The following is a 27,732-nucleotide window of genomic DNA, read 5'->3' on the forward strand; positions in this document are numbered from 1 at the left end:
TGTGGGTTGTCAGTCAATCAGAACTTACACAACAAATGTCTATACCAGCCGGTATCCAAAAGTATCTTTAAAACTCGAAAAAAACTGACCTTGGGAGAAGGCTGGACACGCTGGGTTGGAGGAGTTGTGGGGAGAGCCAGGGTAAGTGAGGTTGGCCGCGGGGGAGAGGAAGAGGAGGGCGGGACGGATTCCTGTTGTCTTGTGTGCAAGGAAGACGAGCTGTTCTTCTCTGTCAGTGTGCTTGGACTGGCTGCACTAGAAGTTGAGTCCGTGTCTGCGTCTGCATCCCGGTCGCAGCCCGAATCCTCGAACACGATGTCAAAGGAAGAAGAGGTGCAGTCACTGGGGCCGCGTGGAGGACAGAGCTCGAAGGAGTGGGGGGTGTCTGAAGCGTCGTGGTCGGCCTGACTGTCCCTCTCAGACATCAGGCTGTCGTGGCCCAGCAGCGGGTGGAAGGACAGGTCTCCGTCGTCAACACCAAAAGCCACAGCACTGCCGGCACTGCTCGAGAGCAGAGCCTGTGCATCGACAGAGGACTCCATGACGTCTCCTCCAGGCCCAGAGACAGGAGACACTGAGCTGGACACTGGAACTTTGACTGACAGCGCCTCCATGTGGTCGAGGAAGCTCATTGGCCAGTCTGTGGTACTGAAAGAGAGAAAGGAGGGTTGTTGCTGCCAGGCTTACTGTAATCAAATAACTACTATATCAATATTACAAGTAACCAAACAAAATAACTGTGCAAATTTACAATAAATTAGTTATGACAAAAGAGTTAACAAAATAGTTTCTTTTCTTTAGTGCAGCATTTACTGTGCACCAACTTACTAGATGGTGCCTCAGAGGAAGAGGATGAGAATTTTTAAGTCCCTGCTTGGTTATCTGTAAATTACAGTAAACTAAATGGATAAAGGGTTAAATAAATCAGACTTTAAGTAATTGCTGCAAACGTGTTTGTGGGAAGATGCTGTTTCCATCCACTGGCATTTAAAAATCTGTCTTAATCAGCCAGTGAAGTGAGCCAAGTGATGTAAAGTCTGTGAAGTAATAAGTGTCAGAAATGCCACAATTCCCTCCTCCTGAGCGGAGGATTACATCTTTCTTTGCATGGGTGCCATCCCCGGAACACAGATCACCGGCAGTGTTCCTGGACACGCTCGACCTGCAAAGCTGTAAAGGATAACAGGTTTAAAAAACACTGACTCACCTGGCGTCTTTCAGCCACCTCTGGTCCATCTCCTCTTGCCAGCCCTCAGGGGGGCTCTCCTGCCAGGCGTTGAAGTAGCGGATAATCCCCGGATGCTCAAGCTTGGCCAGGGCCTTCACCTCACGCATCACCTTCTCACGGGCCAGCTCTCTGTGTGACGTAAAAGCAAGCCTCAGGATTCAGTTCAAATTCAGGAAAAGCCACTTCCACTTTTTTCAGAAGTTAGGTCAGGATCTCATGTCACAAATTATTTCAATTCCTAATAAGACGACTGTTATTGATACTGATTTTCTGTTTTGTGTTCTTGGTCACACATTTAATACACTATTGACATAAAGCAGTAATAACAAAAATATTGGGAAGTTCCATTACATGGACTGACTGTAATTACATTCACGTAAGCCAAATCTTGATACAGCAAAGGCTCAATAAGAGTTAAAAAAACAACAACACTGGGCATAAAAATAATGCTTGTCAGTATAAATAAATAAATAAATATACTTTCTGTGTTTAGACAAGTAGATTACATAACTCCATCTAACAGCTTTAAAGAAAACAGAGATAAAGGAAGAACTAATAGCCTCCAGCAAAGGAAGTCTGTTGTTTGTCCAGTGAGAGGTGCCAGTACCTGTTGGGCAGACGGATTCTTTTGATGGCATAGTTGCAGTCATCCACTTTGTTTCTGGCTTCAAAGACAACCCCAAAACCCCCGCGGCCAAGGCACTGCACCGGTTCAAAGTCAGTCAGGTACCTGGGGGAGAAGACACTTTGGTTGTCATTTTGCAAAGAAGCCTTATTCTTTTCTCAGTGGTAGAAATGAGCTGTGTGTGACTACATCCCTGACAATTTCAAAGACCTGGAATCAGCATTTCACTGTGGTCAAGGAGGCTGATTGAGGTGTAAAAGGTGATTACCAGGGAAGGAATTAGTACCAGGCAAATCCCTGTCAAGGCTGGCTGTGGCTACTGTGCTGACAGGTCAACTTACAGCTAAACAGTCTCATGATTTCAAACTAATGTTGTGCTGACAGAAAAACACTAGAGGTCCGTATGATGAATAACAGCAAATACACATTTTTTAATCATTCACAAATTATAATTTTTAAGTTTATTGTTAATCTACATAGACTTAATTAAAATAATTTAGTTTCCTTCATAGTTAGAGACCACCAAACTCTGCATCTATTAACTATCGTCTACATCAATGGTTCTACACCACTAGGGTGCCCGGAGGACGGCTCAGATCATTGTTAATTTATTGTGCTTTCTTTTTTCAAACAAATCACATTCACAATTTTTGCTAAATGTTTCTTATTCTATTTTTTTTCAGTTGTATATCTATGGTTAATAGATAATTAATAGATAAAAAACAAAATCATCATTAAAAAAAAAAAAAAAAAGTTAAAAACAATGAAAAATCTTACTTCAGCTTCAATCATTTTTGTGCGTTTACAAAATGTTTCACCACATAAAAAAACATGAAAAATAAAATAAAATCTGCAAAATTTATTTGGTTAAATTTCAAAACAAACACAGACCTATATTATATATCTAAATATCTATTATGTATATGTATAAAAAATATATATACGGTATCTATCTAATATATCTCTGTTAAAAAAGTGCATATACAGTATGCATGTTATGTTAGGGGTCTAAAAAGGCTTGGGAACCACTGCTCTACACCCCCTTAAAGCATCCCTTCTCATGCTCCTCTGGGGATTGAAGGCTGTCTTATTAGGGAATGTGATTCAGGCCTTGATTCCTGATCTCTATCTTCCTGCTAATGATCCTGACTCATGCCGGCCTCAGCTGCTGCAACAGCCACCACCAGTGTTATTTAGGGAAACTTCTTTGGCAAAAGCAATTTGCATGGATTGCAGCAGCAGCTTTAAAGGAAAGGGGAGGGTGGGTATTTGTCATTTTGAGGTGGATCAAAAGAAGGGAATGTGCAAGTGATGACAACAGGAGAAAAAAAACTGTTTAATCAGATACTTGCTTGCCTTTTTTTGGGGGGGGGGGTGTAAAGTCACATTATTCAGCTAAAGAATGTAAACATGCAAACTCCATCGATCACAGCACAGGGGGTCAGTGACAGCCTATAAATTATGGCTACTGATCATATCTGGGGTGTCCAAAATAACAAAAAAAACTTCTGGCAATGTGCTGACAGTGATGTAAAGTGACACTCTGATCCTGTGGCAGATGCTGTTGGGTAGGGTGGGGTCCGCGGGGGCCAAGGTCATTTTCATTTGATGGCAAACAGCTGAGTTATCCAATCATGCACTACTACGACTCGTATCTCCCATCTCAGCCTTGTCCTATCAAAGCAGGCAGGCTGGAAGACCAGTGGTCACCATGGTAACAGTGCCGAATCTGTAGTTACACCTTGAAAGAGTGAGACTAGCAGTGTAACTTTCAAGTGTGGTAGAAACAGATCTGGGCACAGGAGTAGTGTTTTTGTCAAGTTCTCCTGAGTCATGACAAAAATGATTTCTTTCTACATCACACAGGGTTATGATGTACCTGGACACATATTCGCTGGAACGGGTCTCCATAGCAACGGGCTCTTTGGATTCCACAATCTCAAGGTCAAACTTGCAGTCTGTCTGGCACTGTGTCTCCGACTCTTTCCGTTGCTTTGAGGGACAGAAGGAGGACAGCAAAGACACATTGAGTTAATTAGAATTGTTATATAATTATGGATGTAAAAAAGTTAATTTTAGAGATGTACTGAAACGGATACCAGTATTGAAAATGCCTCCAACACTGCCTAAAATGCTGGTATCCTTAACGGAGAGTCCAAAACCACATAATTTAGCATACAACTAGTTTAAAGCAGTTTATTTATGTTCTTTTTCCGTTATGACTGACTGTCAAACTTTATAATAAAATAAAGTTTTATGGTATTCATTCTCTATATGCATTTGTTGTATGTGATGTATGTACATGAGCCAGGCTATATAGCAGCCATATCACATCCATACATGTTAGCAGTATACAGCGGTTAGAAAATAAATAAATAAATATAGATATATATATTATTTTTTAAATTTTATTTATTTTTTTTTTTAAATCAGTGGTATTTGATCAGTACATTATATTGGAATCAGTAAAAAATGGCATCGGGACATGTCTAGTTCATTCCTGTGGCATGCTCTGTATTTTTTCTAAAAAAAAAAAAGCAGATCACTCTTATGTGACAGCACTGGAGTCAAAGACAAATTTCCCTCCAAGGGTAATAACGCATATCTTATCTTACCAAGAAAATGTATAAAAACCTCTTCTTTGACATTCCTATAAAAAGCAATTATGTTAAAGGAAGTGTTCACATCCACGAACATGGATGTGACAATAAAGCTTGTCAGGGACATTTTTCGGGAAGTATTTCCTGATGGGGCCAATTTTGACAAACTGAAATGAAGCCTCCAGCCATACTGAATCAAAGTCACAATCAAGATGACTCGTCTCATATGTGAATTCTGTTTTTTAATCCTGTGTACTGGTTCCAGAAGTGGCATATAGTGTCAAACATTAACATGTGACAAGACTAAGCACCAGCAGTCACTGTCAGTGTGGTATTCTTGCTACAGGCGGTCTGTGGTCTTACCCTCACATATGCCACCGGGGCGGGAGGGTGGAAGAATTTGCGGACTATGTAGGTGGTGGCGACGATGCAGAAGACGATGGTGCCGAGGATCTCTTTCCACCATGGCAGCAACAGGATGGGGTCCTTTCTCCTGCGACTCTCAGCTCCTACCCCGTTTCCTTTTATCAGGCTTACAGCACTGTTACGTTTCTCCCGGTAACGCTTGCTGTAGGGGAAGTAGTAGCCGTTGTCTACGGAGAGGAAAAGCAGGACTCAGTGTGGTTTTGTTTGTTTTTTTCTCAGCTAATTCATTTTCTCTGCTGTACACTCTGTATGTGAGATTTAACTGTGGTCTTTTACAGTCCTCTGTCTAGTAACAGGTTCTTACCATATGGATATTGAAGGATGGATAGAGCTCCGTTGCTGTACTCATCATGGGAGAATTTGTCATTATTCAGACACTTATCAAATTCATCAGATCCGACCAGGGCTGGTGTCCGAGATGGGGAATCTGTGTCAAGGACAAGATGAAGAAGTTCTATGATCTCCGTAGAAAGAGGGATCAAAAGAGTCGGAACAGCAATCACAAGATAATCATACATTAAGGGGGGTGAAAAAAAAACAGGGAGCAGATAATTGATTCAAATATTTCTTGAAAATAGGATTACACTCTGCGTTTAAAGCAATAATAATAATAAAACCTGGTCACTGCTCACCCAAAGGTTTCCCTATCAAGCTAAAGTTACATCCACACTAGTACCTTTCTGTTTAAAAACGTTCACGCACCGTGTCCATACTACTCCGGCGTTTCCAAGCCCCTAAAACAGACATTTGGAAACACTGCTGAGCTTGTTTAATTTTCAGAGATTCCCCACGCTTGTGTGGACTGAGGTTGTTTTTATTTTAAAAACCTGTTTTAGAATAAAAACGTAGTAATGTGGAAGCAGCCTATGTTGCCTTGGTGATTAGACACAGTACCTATTGACTAAGGAGATGTGGACTTACGGACTAGAGGCTTCCACTTGACTGTGGGGAGTGGAATAATGTTCTTTTCTGATCCGATGGCTTTGGAAGGGAACTTTTCACTGATCCTCACTGAGGACTGCAGGTAGAGCTGTCCCTGGAACATCCCTGATAAACCAAGGGCGAAGGAGTTATACATGTACTACATTCACTGGTGACTCATATACTGTAGAGGGTCTGGGCTGAAAAACAGTCACATAAATGGCAATGAATTTACCCAGGTAAACACTGGAGTCTTCATCTCCACTGGCCTTCTTCGAATCATCGTCGTTCTCCTCTTCATCAGTTTCCGACTGGTTGCTGTAGGCGTTGTCGTCAAACAGGGCGATTGGTGTGACTTTTCCCCCGCCTACCAGCCAGGCTGAAGCAATGGGTGTGCAGAACTACACAACACAGGTGATACAGAATGAGTTGACAGGCCCACGAAGCAAATAAACCACTGCAAACATGCTCAGTGTAAACACCACTACACTACCGTAACATGGTGCTTTTAGCAGTTTATAACATCTCACCTGACGTTCCCAGACTAGCTGCCCATCAGGCTCGGTACTGAAGGCCATGATTTTCCAATCAGGGACAGAGACTTTGATGACGAGGTCCAGATTCTGGTTCTGCTGGTTCTCCGTATGCCCTCTGTCTTTTGGTTCATCACTAATGACACGCTGGCTCTCCCTCCAGGGGTCACCATTCGTAACTTCTGCTTCCAGGAAGTTCATTCCAGGTTGCAGCTCAGGAAGAAGCTTCAGCTCAAAGTTTCCAACACTGAAGTTCCACCTAGCATAAAGAATGATAATACACACATGAAAATACTACTTCAGTTGTAATTTTCTAACCGATTATCGTTATTAGCAACATTAATTTACCATGGGCCTTATGAGAGGCAGATGGTAGGACGCTGACATAAAGAACAGATAGATTATGATACTTTTTTCAGAGAGCAAATCAGTGTGAAACATATAAGAAAGTAGATCAAATATAGTTAAAATGATTTGGACAGTGTGGTAAAGCCAGATGTTCTAATGTTAACAATGTTGACAGAAAGTCAATGGAGTGCCTGTGACCCTTTCTGAAATACCACACAAGATACAGTATCTGCTGCATGACTCAGATTGGCTGACTGGCTGACTGACGATGACAGGTTGATTGACTGATTAAATAAAACTCACTTCTCCATCCCTGATCGGGGCCTGATGGCTCGCACAGTCTTCTGAGTCCTCTGCAGCAGGAGCACATCTTCTGCCTCCATCTCCTCATCTCCCCAGCGACGGCAGCCCACCGCGGAGCATATGTACCGAAGCTGAGGCAGACGACATGAGGAGAAATGACAAAGGGGGTTATTATACTGTGTTAATGTGGTGAGAACAAGTTGGTGTTGACCTCTTTGACTTACTCTCATGGTAAAAGAGAGGAAAAATAGAACTTGTTTCTTTAAAAAACTGTATTAGAGTACTACAAGCTTGAACCGAAGTGATGTCACTGACCTTGCCACTGTAGGCCCCCAGACCATAGGTAGTAAGAGATTTGCCCCCAACCAGGACAGTGTCCTCCCCGATTCGGTAAGACGAATCCAGTAGGGACTCCACACTGAAAGGCACTGCCTCCATACTCTCCCTGTCCCGGTTCCACTGGAACAAGGCACCGTCCAGTGAAGGGATGACCATCTTACTGCCGAACATCTGGTGGAACAAAAAGGTTTTTTTGTTTTTTTTAAAGTGTTGGTGTGGACTACTAAAATGTCACAAAACAACACAAATGTCTTGTCCAGTATTCTTCAAGATTTTTCATCTTGGTTATTCTATAACATAGGTGTGTACAGTATTTATAGCTTTTGTGGCACTTGAAGTTGGAACTTTATTAATTCCAAGAGACAAAGTTTTTGCTTTAAAATAAGTACAAGATACTGATATGAAGTCTTCACCATAAACAGTTATCAAACTGCAGAGACGTCTCATGATAGTTCATTTGAAAGGGAGCTTATCGACATTCCCAGGGCCAATGTTGAAATCCCCCACAGTTTATAGTCTACTGATGTTATATTCCGCAGTATGCCCTAAATTTGTTGCAGAGACAGTTATCTTCTGACATTGATGTGTCACAATTCAAACTGCATTTCGCCACACTGTTTAAATAATCATCTAAGTCATTTCTTGTCAAAATTGGGGTATTTTTGGCCTAAAATCATCTCCTCGTGATGCCGGCCACCTATGGTAAAATCACCTACCCCTATTGATCAGATCATGTGATTCAACCCCTTTAAGATGATGGCCTATGTCAAGTGTGCTTCCCTTTTGGAGAAGTTTTTGGTTTTTCCTGAAAAACTTGAAAAAATTAGTTATTCTTTTAACAGGGTGACAATTTGAAACATCATTCTCGCTTTGTTCTTTTGCGGTCTGAACAGCACTTAAAGCCTTTACCAATGACTTAAAAGGTTTATATCAAGAGGCACACATGCCCTAGGAACATAGGGATGATCCCATCATCATCATCCCATTGGAAAGCTGAAGTGCCACGCCAACTCCTTTCCTGTAAGTTGTTGTTATATTGCTGGGAGCTAATCATTGCTAATGCTTTGTGTCCCATTTGTTGATGATGGGTAGCCAATGTTGTGTCCCCTTTGATTTGTTTTATGTTGAATTGCCAGTGGTTTTAGGGATGGCCACTTTGAAAATAAGTGTTTTTTTATTATTGCTTTAAGTGCTAATGCCAATTTAAGTGCTCATAATATTAATTTGACTTATTGTTCCTTTAAATTCCTAATAAAATTCAAATTAAATATTCACTTTGTGCTGTGACACTTTACCTTGATTTGACTTAGCCCTTAATATTATGTTTCCTTTCTGCTCTGCTTGTTTATCTCGATGGGCCTGTAGTCCATTAATGTTAGCCGACGTTTGCTAACTAACAGGCCCAGAATTACAATATAAACATTGCTGTGCCACATTTCTACACCCCTTACTAAGGTTTTCTGAACAAAACCCCAATACCCAGAACAGTATGTGAGGTATTGTTGCCATTACCGCAGAAACTACATCATTTCATTATAACACTCTGCTCCAGCATCACTAAAACAACAGCTGAACAACACTGTCCTTGGCAAAACAAACCTCCTAGAATATCTTTTACAGTTTGAAAAATCTTTTTCAGCTCAGACAATCAATCGCTCACACACAAAAACACTGACCGACACACATCCGCCCACACAGCAGCAGCTTCAGCCCCCGCACACTTGGACTCAATCCACAGGCTTGGGACCATTACACAACTAAGAGCCTAAGTAATTAACCTGGATCTTTGTAAAAGTGTGCAACCGTGGATAACGTCAGTGTGTTCCTGTGTGTGCGCGTTATCAGGTGCTCACTGTAGGGGGGCAGCAAAGGATGACATCATTGCAAAAACCTGAGCCTAATCCTGATTTAACCTCCACAGCTTTAGCTCGTCAGGGGGTGTAAGGACAATTGCTTTCTTCAGTCATTGTTATACAAAGACTATCATTAATGAGTTTATTTGAAGTCCAAGTTGTGACTCACTCTTTTCAACTAACTGTTCGATGACATAACACTCATATTTGGACCAGTTAGGGATTTCATGTCTTGTTGACGGGTGTCGAACCTGTGATCTTGGTTGCTGCTGGTGTCGAACCTGTGATCTTGGTTGCTGCTGGTGTCGAACCTGTGATCTGTCAATCACCTTATTATCAGACTCAATGTCAATGTAGTCACTTTGTGGTGGATTAAAAAAATGCCAGGAGGGATAAATGCGTGGCAGGATGATTTACTAGAGAGCAGTGCCAATAGCAGAGGTGATGTCATCTTTTTTAGAGGGGGTGGGGGGCGGGGGAGACAAGATGAGGATAAATTTAGCAAGTGAAAGGAGGAGGGGTTAACAATCTGACCATCACATCACACCGTGCTGGTATGACTGAGGGGGGTGTAAAGAGGTTTACAGCAGAGGGGAGCTTCTCAGAGCTGTGGATGAGTCATCCTGCTCCTGATGCCTTAATCCATTTCTGATCCAGCAAAAGTGTCCTAACTACCCTGGGCCGCTTCCCTCAGCTGCTCGTTTGACCATCTTCTCCATGTCCACAGACGTACATACACCCATGGTTCCATCCCGCTGATCTCGCTCTGACTGCTCTTCCACAATGCCCTACAAAACGCTACATTAGCAAATCCGGAGTCAAATTCCTTCCTGTATGTTTGCACATACATGGCGAATAAAAATGATTCTTAAATAGTGAAACTTGGCAAAAACTAATTGGATGACTTGGATAATCTAGGGAGCATCATTAAGAGCCACCAGTGCCAAGCATAGTGTATTTCTATCTGTTGCAGTAAATGTTTAATCCAAGTCTTCTGTAAGATTATTCGACATGGAGAAATGTTACTTCTACACTCGACTAAAAACACACAATTCATTTTTTATGCATCTATTTTATGTTGCCCATCCGCACCGCGTGAATGCAGATTTAATGCTGAACTTCTTGTTGAACATGTGGTTAAGATGAGGGAATATTTCTACAATCCAAATCCAAGTGCTGCAAATTCTTCGGCACCAGACTTGCAGAATATTATCTTTCCCACTAAACCGTGATGTCTGTTGGGTAAATTTACTAATTTTAATCTTACTGTACTCGTGCCATGAAGCTTACAGAAAGCCTGCTAGTTATTGCTAAAAAAATGTATTTCACTGAAATTGAAATCAATCAAATTTGTAGCTGCATAAGATTCCAGAAAAAAAAAAAAAGTTAGAGGAAAAGGATGCTTATATCTTTCTTGATTATACAAAGGAAAAAAAAACATCAAAGCAAATTAAAGGTATCCTTTGATGAGCTGTGTATGGATTACAATCAACTGTTATTTATGTCTTTGTCCTTTCTGTTTCTATACGGTCTTTGTTCCCCTGGTCTTTTGTTTTTTTATTTTGGAGGGTCTTGTGTTAGGTTGTAGATTTTTCTTGAAAAACAAAAAGAAACAGAAAAACGCTTTTGGAGAATCATAAACTAAATGATTCAATAGAGCCTATCATTAAAAAAAATATTTAAATGAATAAAATACTGGCTGCTCAGCACAAATGTTTTTCCTCCTCGTGTCTCTTTTGCAATGAATTTCCGATGCCTATTATTTTTTTATGACTCACTCATTCAAGTCTTCAAGCCCTCTTTTCTTTTTGAATGTGTGGATGTACCTTTTTCTGACAATTACCACTACAGGAGACCAGAGCCATTCAGTTTTCTGTTGGCTGCTGGAGCATTCTAGTTAATCATTTTTACACATTTGTGCACTACACAACAATCATTATTAGTTCATCCCATTAGTAGTGTATTAAATACATTTATATAGACCTTTTTTTCACTAATCGTGTCAAAATGTTGGGGTGTAGGATCCGAGGGAGTGGGGTGTGTGTGTGTGTGTGTGTGTGTGTGTGTATGTGTGTGTGTGTGGGGGGGGGGGGGGGGGGGTTCGGAAGACAGTGTCCTTTTCTGTGTTGCTGCCGACGCTCCAGCGATCATGTCAAACAGCGTCAGCTTTCATCCGCCGCTTTAGTGCCACAGTTGGCCCACAAGGCTACTGCTCTACTTAAAGGCAACAGAGGGGTGAGAGAGAGTGAGAGAGTGAGAGAGAGAGAGAGAGAGAGAGAGAGAGAGAGGGAGAGAGGGAGAGAGGAGAGAGGGAGAGAGGGAGAGAGAGGGAGAGAGGGAGAGAGGGAGAGAGAGGAAGAGAGAGAGAGAGAGAGAGAGAGAGAGAGAGAGATAATGCAGGACAGAACAAAACACACAAAAAACACTTCCAAACTAAAATCCGAGTGGCCGAACAATGATCGACTTTACTGCCAGAAAATATCGCCCGCCTGGCCTTTTTTCATTTCCTCTGCCACGCTGGAAGAATTATTTCTTGTCACATTAGTCAGAGCATGGCGATCAATCGTTTAGTCATTGTGTAGTGATCAATCAAGTTCTCTCCTCATTCATTCATTCACGCTGTGTGCTGTGTGTGTGTGTCTGTGTGTGTACGTCGAGAGTGCGCATGCCTGTATTGTCTGTTATGTTATGACATCATCTCTGGTCTGAGGCATTACCTCACCTTCCCTAATCACCCCACCCCCTTCATCCCTTTAACCCCCCCAACCCCCCTCCCCTCACCCGGCATGACTCACTCACTGTTGGCACAGAGTCCATGTACCCCCCCCCCCCCCCCCCCCCCCACACACACACACACACCCTTCACTGAGACCCTGGAGCGACTCCTTGGTTTCTGAAGTGATGGCTTCTTTTTCTGCAGACAATGCTGTTTGTGGCTCTGTTGTCCCTCATTTCACTACAAAAACCCCAGCAAAAAAGCACACACAAATACACACTCGCAGGATGCAGCAGGTGACTGGCTGTTTCCTCCCCGGCGTGTCGAGGCCAGCCAATGGCACAGCAGCAGACCCCCCCTAGCCTCTAATCACCGAGCAGACTGGTGTCTCAGGGACCCGGGATGCACCAATGAAACGTTGCTAAGTGCTGAGGAGGCGCGCATGCGGGGGTGGGGGGGGTGGCGTTTAGGAGCTAGAGCTAGAGCCCCCCCCCACCCCCCCTTACCTCCAGCAACATACAAAACACAGCAGACAGGCATCCCAGGTTAAGGAGGGCAAGTCTAGATTTAAAGTTACATAAAGTGCAAGAGCATAAACAAAACACACACAAGACACACACACAAGCGAACACTTTGAGGACCATAACAAATGACGTCACAGCGAGTCACCGGGTTCAGAGCTGATAGACATCTCTCCTCGTTCCGCTCCGTCAGCCAAATGAAAGCCAACAGGTGAAAACACAGACAGAGGGAGTCCAACACACACAGTCACCATCCTCTGTCACAACATGATGACAGGAGGATGTTACATGTGTCCGTCTTTGAATTTCTTGACACTCTTGAAGTATCATACACTCAACACAGATGTAAAAGGCAAGGGAAACAATGTAGTGTCCTCAGAAACACTATTAAACAGCTGTGAAGAGCAGCAACACAGAAATACTTTCTATTGCATTTCAATGGTGTTTCATGATTTAGGAAATGCAAATATGCAAACTCATTTCCCGGTTTTAGGAGTAATTCCTGCAGTACTCTATTTGTTATTAACACATTAAGGCCTTACTAAATGGGTCACTTCTGTCACTTACTTACAATGAAATGTAATTTTGTTTTTACTGTGTCCATATAAGCAACCTCTGTATCACAATCACATTTCAGTAAAGTTTTTTCTTTTTTTTTTTGGGAGGGGGGGGGGGGGGGTCAAATTAGCAGATTAGGAAAAAAAAAAACCTCTCTGAGAAGTCCATTTTCTGTGAACTAAGAAAAACCTTGCTTTTGGGCTCGACAATAATTGTGTTTTTGAGTTTTTAAAGAGATTCATAAGTTAGTTGAAGACTTTCATCAGACCATAGAGAATCCTGTTATCCTTCCACTGCAACATGCAAATGTGCAGTTCCCACATAGCAAGTGTGATATCTTGTAATTCAGTATAGCCGGGTGCAACTTTATTATTCAAGGTCAAATTTACTTTCTGATACATCCAGTGGAAAAGCTATACGAAGCACTCAGTCTCTGCTCTATGAACTTTCAGTGCTTCGAGGAACCTTTAGGGGTTCTCCACAGCATAACCTCTGAGGACCGGAGGGAAAAAAGCTTCACAAATTCTTGTTCTCTAAATTTAAAACACAACACTTCTCAACACCGTGCCATCATGAAGCAAGTGTGACAGTTTTTTTTTTTTTTTTAATTCCAACCTACACTACAGCTTCTGATTAGAGTGATTAGTCTCCTCCTGCTAATTGTAGGTTTGCTAATTAGATAGATGCTGTAGTGTTTAGCTGCAATGAAAACATGCAGACTTTAAAGACTGAATGGCACATACTTGAGAACTAATTCATCCACTAATATGGGAGGCTCAAACACTTGAATGAGATTCTTCTATAGTGAGAAAACCTGAAGTTGCTATATTTGGATCGTTGTACATCAGCTAAAACAGCTTGTTTTGTTCTGTCATATACACATTTTTAATAATATTAATCTTCCCAGAGGTGATCTGTGTTACCTACCACCAATTGATTCCAAACAATCAGTCTATAAAATATATTGAAGCCATTGGGCCAGACTTTTTATCTGAAAAAAGTCCATCTGTCAAAATGTGTTTAACTACATGAACTGGTTCTAGATTTTTTGCCGCAGAGTTCATTAGACTCAAACCCGCCTCCCCAGCACCAGCAGACCAACATTAAACTGATTTTAGCAGCCACCCAGATCCTTGTTAGCATCACAGCCTTTTTCCCTGAGGCAAAACTCTCACACAGAGCGAGTCCACATCAAAGTGAACCACGAGCACGTCTCCAGTATGTATGTCGGAGAGCAGCACTCTGGGCTACACTTCACGTTCAGCATGTCGGTGTGGGCGGTTTAAGCTTTTGTATACATGTACAGACGGGGGTCTTGCTGTGATCGTATGGGTAAACCACCACAGTCAACAAAGAGGCTTATCCTCCAGGCAAAAACAACTACTCTCAGATTTATGTGGGGGTGTACAGTATGTCTGGTGTGCATTGTGTGTGTGTGTACATGAAATGAATGTAAGCAACAGCAACCCTTGGTTGACTGTTCAAAGTGCCCAGAGTTCAATTACTGGTCTTACTGTCTACAGAAAGACAGCCAGGAGGGACAGCCAGGAGGGACAGTGTTTGTTTTGAGGCAAAGACTCCGATGGGACCAGATTCTTAATCTCACACTGACATGTCAAGACTGTGGAAATTGACTTCATCATCTATTGGAAGATCTTAATCAGCTGAAAAGTGTCTGTTTAACCAGTTTAAGGGGCTGTGGTTTAGTCCAGGATCCAGTTAAACTGAAAGGGATTCTTTATAGTGCTAGTCCACCAATCTCTGGATCTTTAAATGATAATACATGGACTATCATCTTTATTTGTTATGATGGACAAAAAAGGACAATACATCTGGATTTCTATTCCGTTAACATTCATTAACATATCGCAAAGGCTGGTCTACCTCAGGTTTGCTGAGGCTGGATGACACCAGGCACCCTGAGCCGACATCTAGGTCCCACTGCTTCCTGCCCTGGTTGTGAGGATCCAGAGCAGATATCCGCCCATCCAGGGTGCTGATGATCACAAGAGACCTGTACACAGAACACAAAGACTTCAGCACACTTTCCAGATAAAGTTTTGTAGACACTCATTGCAGCATGACATATTGGCATGGTTAAACAGTTTCTGTTTCAGTGTTCTGCCCTGGGCACCAATAAGACTACCTTGCACCTGACAAGATGTTTTTTACATTTTAAAAATATACACCAGTATATTCTTTTCTTCCCAGTGGGGGTTTACGTTTAATAAAATCAAAGACAAGACACTAAATGACGCAGAACTGATAAGCCTGGTGCAGATGTTGTCTTTCCCTCTCTAGTCCTCAACCTTATATAGCAATCAGGGTGACCTTCAACTGCAGCCAACAGCACACCTGTGCCATGACAAACCCCTCCTGTCAGCTAGTACGGGTGGCATATTGATTAAACATGAGGCCAGACACTGCGTCAGAAAATAAGGTGAAAGTTATCCCAGAAGGCCCCTAATAAACTCATGAAGGGGCGACACATGCCCCCAAATTTTGGGAAAAATAAATCAATAAAAAATCCACTTCCATCTCGCAAGTACACTCGCACAAACAGAACTGTTACACGTTAATGCACTGATAATAGCAACAGCATGCTTTTTATTTGCTTGCCACACGGTGGAGTTTACTGTATGCATTTGAATCTGGGCCATTAAAGACAGCAACTTTGAAAAAAAATAAGATAAAAGCCCCCCAAAAAAAGTAGGATTATCAAACCTGAACACACATAGCAACAAGTTTCTATAAAACATATAGTTGTGTGTGATTCTTTGCTGAATATGTCGGAAATGCTTACAAGGACTGTGATGAAAGAGCTGAAGATCAGTTAACTTTGTTGTTAAACTAGATTGATAAGCTTTACTCAATCACTCAGCATTTTATACAATTTTTCTTTTGCTCACAATTTTAAACAATTCTGAAGTCTAAAACTGATTCCCGCAGAGAAAGCACACTTAAACACCGGGGGACTGAATTTAGGATCTGTCTCAAAATCACAATAAAGCAAGAAAAAGTTGTCAGACAGTGGTCAATTAAAATTATTTATTTTTTATTATTATTTATGTCGTCATTTTTATAACAGTGGACAGGAAATATGTTAGTCTGTTGCACCTCATGTTTGGGAAGAACACTCTGATGATGCTCTGAAACAGATGGTAACAGCGACTGTTAAAAGTACACTGGGGGATTGGACATGGATGCTTTTCTCGGGCTTAAAACTGCTATTACTGCCATAAAATTAAGCTCATTTACATGTAAAACCTCAAAGAAATGTTTCATGTGCCCATAAAGACCGTCTTTTAGTCAGTGTGCATGGATTCGTTCAGTGACATTGCTGATTAGTCTTGGCTTTCTTCTGGGCTCTCTGATATTGGCAGACAATTTGTGTTCACAAATATTGGCTTGACTGCTCACGATGACAGCTCAGACTCAGAGAAAATACCATATTGTTGTCTTAAGAATACAACCAAACCTTGTATAATTTCACTTTCACAGACCTCACAACACAAACAAAACCGTGGTCGATAAATGCAAAATATTTACCCATCAATGGCAAAAATTACACCAATTGCTCCAAACTGATTTCATTATTTCAAAATATAGTAAACATATTTTCCACATATTTCATCAAGAGAAATTGTTGGCAGAGACACAGTGAGAAGCTAAAAATAATATGCAACGGGGGAGGGGGGGTTGTTTCCTTAGATGATGAATGGGCAAGGGATTTCTCATAGCACCAGTGCACTTTATCTCTGATTAATGATTTTTTTAAATTATTGTGGTGATGGATTTTTACATTTTAGTTAGCAATTCACTCTGCAGCTCTACTATTTACTTGGTGAAGGGTTTTTCTCCCCGTAAAGCACAAATTCTCCAAATGAGTTTTATTCCTCTTTATGTGCCCACACAGAAAGATTAGTTAACAGTTCTTCTGTCTTCCGTCTAGTAACTCCAGGCTAAAAACAAGTGAGCTGAATGAATGTTGATCATCCAGCCCCACCCTTTTGCCTAACTCTTCAAGGTTCTGCCGCATTGCCTGTCACTCATGTCCTGAGCTCTAGCAGGGGCCACCTCCTAACTATTGATTTGTATCTGTATAGGAGAGATGCTGTCAACAGGGCTTTTAGCTTTATTTAACACACGCCGTCTCTGAGCACCCACTGCTTTACATCCACACAGCTGGGACCCAACAAGTTTCCCTCTGTTGGCCACTGGGGCAATGGGGTTTTAACTGCATCCCTCGAGGGCAACTAGACAGCAGTTGCTGAGGGAAGAAACAGTGTTACACTTTTACAGCTCAGACTGAAAAAATAGTAACAAAAACATGGCCATCATCCATCATCTTTATTCACGTGCACTGTGAAAGTTGTCAACTAAACTGAGTATTATCCATCATTTAGACTGAGCAGGTGAATTGCTACTGAGTAGCTATAATCCCTTATTGATCTCACCTATCGAACACTTGTCAGTCATGAAGGGGAAAGAGCATGTTCGAGGATGTTGGAGCCTTAGGACCACTAAAACATTGATTGTTTCAGGGGGGTGCAAATCAATTTTAGGAAGGTTCTTCTTGTGTTTCACTGTAGTTACTGACACATTCACAGGGAGTTACACTTCCTGCACTTGACCAGCTAGTTGTTTCAGTTCAACTGGATCTGGAAGTTTGCCTTAAAATGCAAATAGGATCACTAAACAGTAATGAGCCATGTGTCTTTCAGCCCCATCAAAGCCAAGATGATCTCCCCAAATCTGCTCTCAGCATTATCAGCTCTCGCCACTAGCACTGAAGTGTAGAGTACTAAGAAAAACATTGTTTTTCCTCTCAGCCACCAATAAAAACAGAGCGCTAAAGCCAGCTCTAACCCACTCGATTGGCTGCGAGACCCTGCCAAAAATATTAGGCTGATTGGTTGTTGCTAAGCAGTCTGCTCTCTGAGAGGGTGGAAGCTTTAGGGGCCTTTGCTCGGCAGGCCCCGCCCCCTCCAAGTCATGCTGTGAATGTGGAAGTGAGGAAGAAGTCACTGAGCTGAGAGCAGCGAGTTCAACTTGAAAGATGGAAAAAGGGTGAGCGAGAGATAGAGGAATTTCATTCTGAGGGGGAGATCAAAGGCTTTTGTGGACTCTTTGTACTCCAGATAAAGGATAAGATGGAGTAGAAAAGGGGGTTGGGGGGTGGGGGGCATTTAACTCTACAACTTAGATATCTTGATGGTAATGGAGAAAATGAGCGGTGGAGGAGGGGAAGGGGGAGTAGCTATAAAAATAGTACTAAACCGAACAATAAAAACAACTCAAACAAAACAAACAGCCCAACTGTATCATTTAGAACTTGAGGCAATTTATTTTCCACGTCTGAGCCCCGAGACACCGCTGCTCTGCTCATCACCAAAGGGATAACATGTAGCCTGTGGGGCTGCTGCTGCCGTCTGTGACAGATGCAGGCGGCTGAGACACTGAAGAAGACGTTGGGATGGAGAGTGAAGACGAAGAAAGAGGGAAAGTAGTGAGGCTGCCAACAGACTGAGGGTTGTTAGTGTCCTTGCCTGTAATACTGTCAAAGTGTCATAATAGTGCAGAGAGCTTCTTCAATCATAAAGTGTATGGCGGAGCAGGGAGCCAATTAGCCTCGCTCTCACCAGACTCTCTGCTCCTCAGAGACACTCAGCCTCGGTCTGCACACACACCGGCAAAACCGAGCTGCTGGTAAACACACTCCATTGAAAGAAGCTACCAGGATGTTTACATAGGCCGAGTCTCCCAGGAGCGGGAGCCGTCGAGCCGGACCAATCGCAACAACCTTCCAGTTCCCAGCAGCTAATGAAAGCACAGTTTTTCTCCTCGCTTAGCCAATGGGTGGGCAGCTCTAAAGTCTCTGAGCCAATGGCAGGGCACAGCTGCCTGTAACCATGCAACAGCGAGCAGCCCGGATGCACACTGGCGTGTGGAGTTCTGCTGCCGCGCAGCTGCCACTCTGCCTGCCGCGCAGCCACCGAGCGGCAGAACAAAAATACGAGAGCATGGGGAGCACGTGGGGAGAAAGTTATGGATGCAGCTTTGAACCGGCCGCACCCAGCCAGCACCACCAGCTGCATCAGCAGGAGGGGAAAAAAAGGGTCAAGTGCATTCCTTTAAACTGCGCACATTCTTACAGATCAGACTTTTAAAATGCCTTTTTTTCAGATATAGAATGAGTGCAGTTTTATTACAAATATGTATAAAGACAACGGGTTACATTGAAAACAAATGAAGCCCACTACCAGATACATTTTACATTTTTTTCAATCGTGGTAATCCCATAATTGATTCAGGATATTTAAAGCCTTAGGACCTGCAGGCAGTTAGCACAACACAGCATGAAACCAGAACCATGTCTTTTTCTTAGCAAACATGAATTTTCTCCCATGTGTGCACAAAGCCTCATATAAATGAACACTTACAATAAGACTAGATCAAAGTTAAAAAGAAAACAAACTGCATCAAATAATCACACATGACAAAACACCTGCACTTAAACAGAGCTTAACGTGACTTGAAGGTTTATACAAGTGTCCTCTAAACCTGTGAAATAAACATGATCACTAAGTTTTTGTCCCTGCAACTGAAGCCTGACTAATGAGGACTTGAGTGACAGTCCTGTGATATGCAGTCTGAAATAAATCGACCTCACATCCATCAGGGTCACTGCAGCAGCCCACCGCAGCAGAAAGCAAAGGGTGTGGTTTTTAAAAAAACTTCTAGTACTAGCATAAAAAAGCACATACACCATTAAGGAGCATCACCTTCACCCTCTCTCTCTCTCCTCCTGCATAAGTCTGCTCCCCTCACTAAACCGTATCGTCTCACACGTGGTAAAATCCAAACTCTATGGCGCCACACTCCTGTCGTCTGATTGGCCGAGCTGCAGCTCGGATCTGAGGATCTGATTCGTTGTTGCTAAGCAGTGAGGAGACATCGAGAGTGAAAACAAGGCAGCATGGTCCTACTAGCTACAGTACCAACTAAGTCCTTGTTTTCATCCTCCCCTCCCTCCGTCTCTCTCTCACCTTTCTGCTTCTGCCCCACCCATACTGCAGTGCTGCAGGATGGGTCCTGCCGACTTACCAAAATAGCCACTGACCTAAAAAAACTCATTCCTCTAGATGAAATAACATAATATTGTTAAGCAATCACATTTATGAAGATTTGGTTACTATTTCTGTCACAACACATGGTTATGATTATGAAACAATCCACAAACATAGAGTCAAATGAGCCACAGATCATCTATAACCCAGACGGTGTTCATCAGGTGCAGAGAAAGTCAGTGACAAGGACGCAGGTCATCACATCCCAACATCTGCACACTATAATAATAACTTCAACATTATTACACAGAGAAAAAAATATAAAGTAATTGCCAAAAAAGTAGCACCGGACATGAAAAAAAGCAAACATGGTTTCGTAAGGAAAAGACAATGAGGATAAAATAGGTTAAAAGAGATTATGTAAGCTTGTTTGAAATGACAGAGAGTTTAGCAGCCGGAGTTAAACATTCAGACCTCTCTGATGTAAAAAAAGTGCTGCACACGAATGGAGTTTCAAGAACCGAGCTAAAAGTGCTCAATTAAAACTTCCGAGAGGGAGTTCAATCATCCCCATCTTGACCTGTTATTCTGGGGACAGATTCTATTTATAAAACCCACAACATCTCCCTGGTTACAGAAAGTGGACTACTGAAACAAAGTAAGAGACAAAAAAACAACGAGAAAATGAACTCTCCCCTCCCCAAAAAAACATTTCCCTACTCCTCCTTTACCCAACTATAGCCAGAACCATGTGGCCAGCTCAAATCCTGAGCACTAGCCGTCTCTCTGACGCAATTGGCCGACAAGTCACCCTGCTTGGCGGATTGGCTGTTGCTAAGCAGTAGGCTGGTGGGAGCCAGCCGGCAAGCAAGCAAGGCGGCCCAGAAGAGTTGTTGCCACTACAGGGCCCTGAGGGGGGTGTGGGGGGTGGTGGGGGACAGAGGGCGGGGGCGGTTGGCGGTGGGGGTAGCAAGTTCAAACAAAGCCGCTGTCCTCTCTCACCTCCAAGTGCTCCCTAAGGTTCTGGAGGCTCCCGATGGGGCACTCGTTGAAGAAGGCATCAAACCTGGCAGCGCCATCACATACATGATTCACACGTGCACACAAAAGCCTTCAAACATGTATGCACACACACTGAGACAGATGTAAACACCAAGTCTCCAGAGCAGAGTTTGTAACGTATAGATGGCAGCGGTAAAAGTGAGGTGACAGCCGTCAGCTGAGGCGACAGCAGCTTTCGTAACAAACTGAAGGCCGGATCAAAGCGAACATCTAGAATATTTATAGATTACAGGATACAGGGGTGGAGGAGGGAACGGGGATTTAAAAAGAAAAACAAGTGACAGAAACTTTAAAAATGTTGACATCTGAGCATAGACTGGTTTTCAAGCTCTCCGTATGAAATGTTTTCAAGAGTCTGTGTATGAAGTGCTCCACGCAAAAATATATTTTAGAAGAAAACAAAAGGGCTTTACCGGAGGTCCGTTCTCTTTAAAACACAAAGAGATCCAGCCTGTGAGAGCTATAATATTGTCATAGAATATTGTCAACAAAGTAATACAGTGATCATTCCCAGGTGGAGTACGTTCATAGGTTTGGACTTTGTTTCATATACAAGGTCAGGGTTGATTTTTTTTTTAATAGTGACTCTGTAAAGTTGATCAAGGGTGTGTTAACATTAGTATTATCACCACAGGACCTTGTATGTTTGACTTGGAAACCAGCAGCAGCCGCAGGTAAAGCCTTGAAAGGTCACAAAAGCAAGTGGCGATATGTTTTCAAAAGACTGACCCAATTAAAGCTGGAAACAAGGAGGTGATTACTTCTCAAAAACTGGTTCACACTTAGTCATAGCTGGGTTTCTGCTCTATGTTTAAGTCCAATTTCACTGTCATCCCTTTACATGTTTAAACGCTCTGTTATCAAGAACTATCTTATGTGGTACATATTCCTGGGGTGACACTGAAGAACAACAACTTTCTCAAAATGAATTGATGACATGTTTTTCCTTCTGTTGTAAATGTGTTTGATATTGAGGAAGTGGTTTTTGTTTAAATTGGCCCATTTGAAGGTAAACACCTAAATCATGTTTCTTCACTTGTGACATTTCTAAAGTTCAACGACAATTCTCTTGACAGATGGATGGAAACAGAGCATGGAGTAGAGTATATACTCAAGGGGTGACATTAAAAAGCAATGTGCATGTGTGAAGGTAAGGGAGCGCGTTGGGGAAGGAGCAAGTGTAGGATGAGAGAGAGTTAATATGAGAGAAAAGACAAAGGATGAAAGTAAGGGACAGACGGACTGACATACAGGTAGACAGACAGGATGTGATCATAGGTATTATTGTTTTGACACTAAAAAAACAGAAAAACGTCCACAAGTTCATTATTTTCTTTTCTCAGAAAAGTCTGTCAGCTTTAATATATTTGTTGTTGTTTTATAGACATGCTGTTTAATGAATAATTCACCCGTTCAGTCTAGCTGTCTCTGCCTCACATGCTACTTTGTTAATTCTTTATCTTATTGACTTCTACATAATATCAGTGTTTGTTATTGTCATGTGTACATCCATACCCTTTGTGGCAGCATTTTGAAAACTAGCAGACATCAAACTCAATGCTATTAGCACAATAAGCTCAACATTTAAAGAGTATTTCTAGAATATTTCAATGTCATAAACCAAAACAAAAGAGAGAAAGGCAAACTTGAATGCTATAGGCAATGTATTCTAAACATTTTACCCCAAAAAGTGATCAATATAACGTGACTCAAAGGTGATAAGAGCTGGCAGACAAACTGTGAACACCAGAGGGAGAAAGTGAAAGATTCAGACGATGACCAAGGGAGAAAAAGAAGGGAAAACCCAGCAGAATCCAGCAGAAAGTGACAGGTAGGTATACTGTATGGGAATAGATGCAGGCAGAGAGCGAGCGGTGGCAGGGTGTGACCAGCAGCAGGATGAACGCTCAAGAGTTCTCCTGCAGCAGCTGAGGTGCCTGGCAGGGGAATAAGCCGGCTTCTATCAGAGTAAACTGCTCTGCTAATGACTTTCGATTTCCTCCTGACACTGTACCGCAGATGACAGGCAGGAGTCTTCTCCTCCTTGAAGACCTTCACCATGCATTACCCTCACAACAGAGTTATTTTGCCATCACTTATATATCCTGATATGCCCGTGTCCTTGGTTGTGCGCTGGATGTAAACAGCAAGCCACTTCTTGTCTGTCTGCAGTGGTGTACACTAATATTGTAACCTTGTAAGCACCATGTGTCTTACAACATAACATATACGCGACTAATCACACCTACTCCTCTTGACTTGAGCTTCATGGAGCTGACTGCACATTGTGCTCAGGAGCTCCCTGTTGTGACAAAGCTGGGTTTGTATGGCATCCCAAATAACGAGAACCAATATCTGATGCTTTGGGGGGTTGTCAGAGAGCTTTTCAATGAGCTTCAAGATTAAACTGAGCGACAGAAAATGGGAAACATGCTGCAGTTCTGTTTTTTTCCCCACCAAGTAGATACAGCAGCAGCAGGTTTTAGCATTAAGGTAAGAAACAGCAACAAAAAACTTCAAAAAGGTTGACAGTTTTTTTACTTTCATGACTGACTTGGATTCAGCTCTCTCTTGAAAAGCAGACAGCACATGTATAATAATACACAGAGAATAATTTAGTGAATGCCCTGATGTGCTTCAATGAAAAAAGGGCACTGGAATAAGTAAGAGTCTAGAAGCTGTATCAGACCAACATGTCTGTAATGCTCTTGGTAATAACAGAATAACATTGCAGGGAGAAGGAACATCGCGGAGAACACACTGCGCCTGACATCTAAGGTGGGCGTCAAACCTACTGTTTACCAAGGAAGACCAAATCAATGCCCTACCCACTGCGCCAAGAACTGCATCTCACTTTGGCCAGCAGCTGCAGGTCTAACAGGGTTCGGTAAACCTGTGGTTCGTGCGAAGCCTAAACTTTTGACTGACAGGATCCTGGGGATTTTCTGGGCTGAGCGACATGCCTTTAATCACATGACAACAGCATGCACTTGTCATGTTTGACTTGTGTTCTTCGTACCGGAGTAGAGCACCCATCAAATGTTTGCTTTTCAATCAGAACAACTGCTTTCACTTTATGTCCAAGGCAAATTCCCCGACCAGGACAATTATATCTTTACACAACTACTCCACTAAGCAATTTCTACTTTGCTTAATAACAGAAGGCAGCACTCAGGAAGCATCTCAACATGTAAAGTCAAACACGTATAACTTGTATGAAATCTTTATCCCGCAGAGCCACTTTTTGTCACAGCTTTAAATCACCACCTCACTTGCTTGCTGTGCTAAATTCCCAATCAGCTCTGGTTAATTAAATAGACAAACTCCTTCTTTACTTTCCAAGCTGTGCTTAACAGCAGGAGATAAGGCGCGTATGGAGACGATGGTATCTCTGTCAAGTGATTAGGAGTGTCCCCCTTTGTGAAATGTGATTTCTGTATGATAATGAATGGGAAAGCAGATTAACTCAACATTGCAAATTGACGAGGAATTGTGGAGGGAAAATCTGACAAGCAGCAGCAAAGCACGTCCCACTTCAGAAAAACAACTGAACTTCTTACTTCAGGCAAGTGCACGAGTGGCAGAGAAAGATAATGTTACCTGTATTTCAAGTGTAGACAGATAATGCACACAAGGCATCATAACAAAACTGCAAACAAACCCAAATAACAACAATTACATGTTGTTGTTGTTTTAAACAATTGTACTATATGAAGCACAACGTGACTGTCTGTAAAAAATGTTCAATATCCAATAAACCTATTGTTGTTGTTATTAATATTATTAGAGCCTCGGTGTGCAGGGGACCTCACAAACTTTCTGGTCGGTCAACTGCAGCGTGTTTAGTCTGGACATGTCTACTTCCTGAAAACTTTGAATTGTATGCAAAATAAGCACACATAATTACAAAACTTGTCCTAGTCGACCCCATGCCTAATTGCCTAGCAGTGGGTTTCAGGTCTACTTTTCACGCGGTTTCCATCCAAACTTTCTCTGTGCCCATTATCCGCCACGAAGTCAAGCTGCCTCGAGTCATTTTTCATGTTTTCTGCTCTGACAGCTCGCTGGCACTGCTCAACATGTCCTCCACGATAAGGTATCAACAATATGGAGGGCTTATCTGGGATAATGTACATGTTTAACGAGGTTTATGGGTCTGGGAACGCAACCGCATCCACAACAAGTTTTGAGTGGCGCGGTACTTAGGCGTGCGCCCACAGCACGAGACGGCGCGTGAGCTGGACCAACAGCCGGTGAAAGCGACGTTTAAGCTTTTTAAATGAACTTTTTCATGCTTTAATTCACTTTATTTGTCATTTTTAGTGTTGGTTCGCATTTTGCACGTGTTAAACTGCAACTGTCTGATAATAGGTGTCGAGTCGCTGGCTGTCCGTTAACGTTTTGTTGTTTAAATTACCTCGTCGGTTGGACGTTTCCGTTACTCTCATCGTATGATTCGTCGTCCTCCCCCGTCGACCCGTTGTCGTCATCCTCCACGGTAACGTCTGCTACAATGACCGGGGAGCCAACGTTCTCCAAGCCCCGCTCCATGACTCTCGCACCATGTCCCTCCGAGGTCGAACCCGAGCCCCGGGTGAGGGACCGCGGCTCCCCCCCGACGGCGGAGCCCTGAGCTTGCGAGGTCCCGAACCCGATGAGCGCTTTCAGCAACAGCAGGAGCACCACCAGGGAAATGCTCACGTTTCCAAAGTGAAGCCCCCTTTCCATTTGTAAGACTGGCACATTAGTGAAGTATGAGATTTACATGCCACTGGCCTTGTAAATCTGAACATAAAAAAAGTTCAAGTACAAAAAAGAAACGGTGTAACTACAAAGAAAACTCCGTTGTGTCTAGCAAAACGCCCTTCCAAATCTGTTCTTTAAGTAAACATAAACAGCCACTGGGACACCATGTTATTCCCTTTATACTTCACTCAAGACTTGCCTTGGTAACGCTAAGTCCCGCCTTGTTTCTACACTAGGATTGGACGGTAAAATCGCCACTTTTATTAAAAATGCTTTTAACCGTTTCTCACTGGGCCCTTTGCTGTCAATCACGCATACTCGCACACTAAGCAGAACACGATTGCATCAGAGACCTGTCACTCAAAGAGGCGGGCTCAGAATGCTCCAGCCCCCCAAACAGTGCATTTCATTGGCTAATCCTATGTTCGTCAAAACGACGCAGGCGCACTGGCGTCTGAAAGAAAAAACAGGACCATAAGGTGACGCAAAAAAGTCCCCGATGGCGAATCCTGTGGAAGGTCTGTGATTGGTGGGATGTGTCGTCGTCCGTCCAATAGGAGAGGCAATGCCGACGAGCAACAACGCGATTGGTCGATTTATGCCCTCGTTGACTAAACTTCCGCACAACATTCGATATTTCAGCTGCCATTCACAAGGAGTTGTCAAGAAAGCGAAATGAGAAAACATCAACGTGGCTCCACTGGAGATGATAGGTACATTTCCTGTTCCTGTTCCTCATCGCGAGTCTTGTTGTGGGATAAACAAACAAGGATGACAGAATATCTTTGATTGACTTTATGAATTACATTTTTTTAAATGGTAATTTATATTAAAAAATGCAAGCGAGCCGCGACGCTTTCGAACTCCTTAGTTATGTTCCCATAAATATACATGACAGCTTCTTTAAACCTGTCACATACCGCGTTGGTAGCTATACAGATATTTGATTAATACGTATGGACCTTTTCAGCGGAATTCCATTGCTAAGCAACAGCCTTGGTCCTTGTTAACTTCCTGTCAAATTATATCATTCACATGAACTGCAACAGGAAAGAAAATAGGCCACATTTAAAGTGTTTATGTTTACAACTTTGAAAAGGCCTATGGGATATATTTAATACATTATTTTAGGTGGTATATAAGGTGAGAGTGTGAACCCATTGCCCTTGCAGCGGAATCAAGCTGTTTTTTTTGCATTTCTAGCGCCCCCAAGTGACAAGAGAGGAAAACTGCACCATCAGGGTTTTCTGTCACCTGTCATCTTTGGTTGCAAAGTTCTCTTCCATTCATTTAACATGGTAACATTAATGAAATCTCTAGTGTGCAAATCAATACAGGCTTGATCATCCAAATTATATATATATATATATATATATATATATATATATATATATATATATATATATATATATATACATATATATATATATATATATATATACATATATAATTTAAGAGGACTGCTTCGATTTGAAACAAGAAAAGCAAGAACTAACATTAGACAAAGATGCATGTCCGTTATCGAAATAATTAATGCATTTGTATAAATGTTATCATTGGAAAAGAGATAAATATGAAAAATAAATAAAAAAGGGAAATGTTATTCATTTTGATTATTGAATACATGGAAATGAGAAAAAAGTTAACCTTATTAAGCAAATATGTATTTTGATTTAGCTTTTTGCTTTGTGAGTATGTGTATATATGTTTATATGTATAATGTGTTTAAATGTATATAAAGTAAGTAAATGATTTCATTTATTTAAGTAATCAAATATATGTTAAATCATAAGTAAATATGTTGTGTTTAAACAGTCACAACTGTGATGTTAGGGTGGGCTAATAAAAGCAAGTAGCTTCAGCCCAATCCTTTTTTTGGTTGA

General features: G+C 42.1%; 1 protein-coding gene across 1 annotated transcript in view; it reads right to left on the reverse strand.

Moving 5' to 3' along the window:
* The window catches only part of eif2ak3 (eukaryotic translation initiation factor 2-alpha kinase 3), a 31,659-nt gene extending 5,638 nt beyond the window's left edge, over positions 1 to 26,021 (reverse strand). The window contains exons 1-13 of the mRNA XM_083924941.1: positions 25,521 to 26,021; positions 14,856 to 14,985; positions 7,300 to 7,494; positions 6,985 to 7,115; positions 6,331 to 6,592; positions 6,036 to 6,201; positions 5,801 to 5,926; positions 5,184 to 5,306; positions 4,817 to 5,046; positions 3,733 to 3,845; positions 1,836 to 1,958; positions 1,208 to 1,357; positions 90 to 648 (exon numbers count right to left, since the gene is read on the reverse strand). Coding sequence (XP_083781067.1) covers positions 90 to 648; positions 1,208 to 1,357; positions 1,836 to 1,958; positions 3,733 to 3,845; positions 4,817 to 5,046; positions 5,184 to 5,306; positions 5,801 to 5,926; positions 6,036 to 6,201; positions 6,331 to 6,592; positions 6,985 to 7,115; positions 7,300 to 7,494; positions 14,856 to 14,985; positions 25,521 to 25,831 — 2,619 coding nt within the window. The 5' untranslated portion in view covers positions 25,832 to 26,021. The remainder of the gene's footprint in view (positions 1 to 89; positions 649 to 1,207; positions 1,358 to 1,835; positions 1,959 to 3,732; positions 3,846 to 4,816; positions 5,047 to 5,183; positions 5,307 to 5,800; positions 5,927 to 6,035; positions 6,202 to 6,330; positions 6,593 to 6,984; positions 7,116 to 7,299; positions 7,495 to 14,855; positions 14,986 to 25,520) is intronic.
* Positions 26,022 to 27,732: the final 1,711 nt, after the last annotated feature.

This window comes from Echiichthys vipera (assembly GCF_963691815.1).
Source record: "Echiichthys vipera genome assembly, chromosome: 12".
Lineage (NCBI taxonomy): Eukaryota > Metazoa > Chordata > Actinopteri > Perciformes > Trachinidae > Echiichthys > Echiichthys vipera.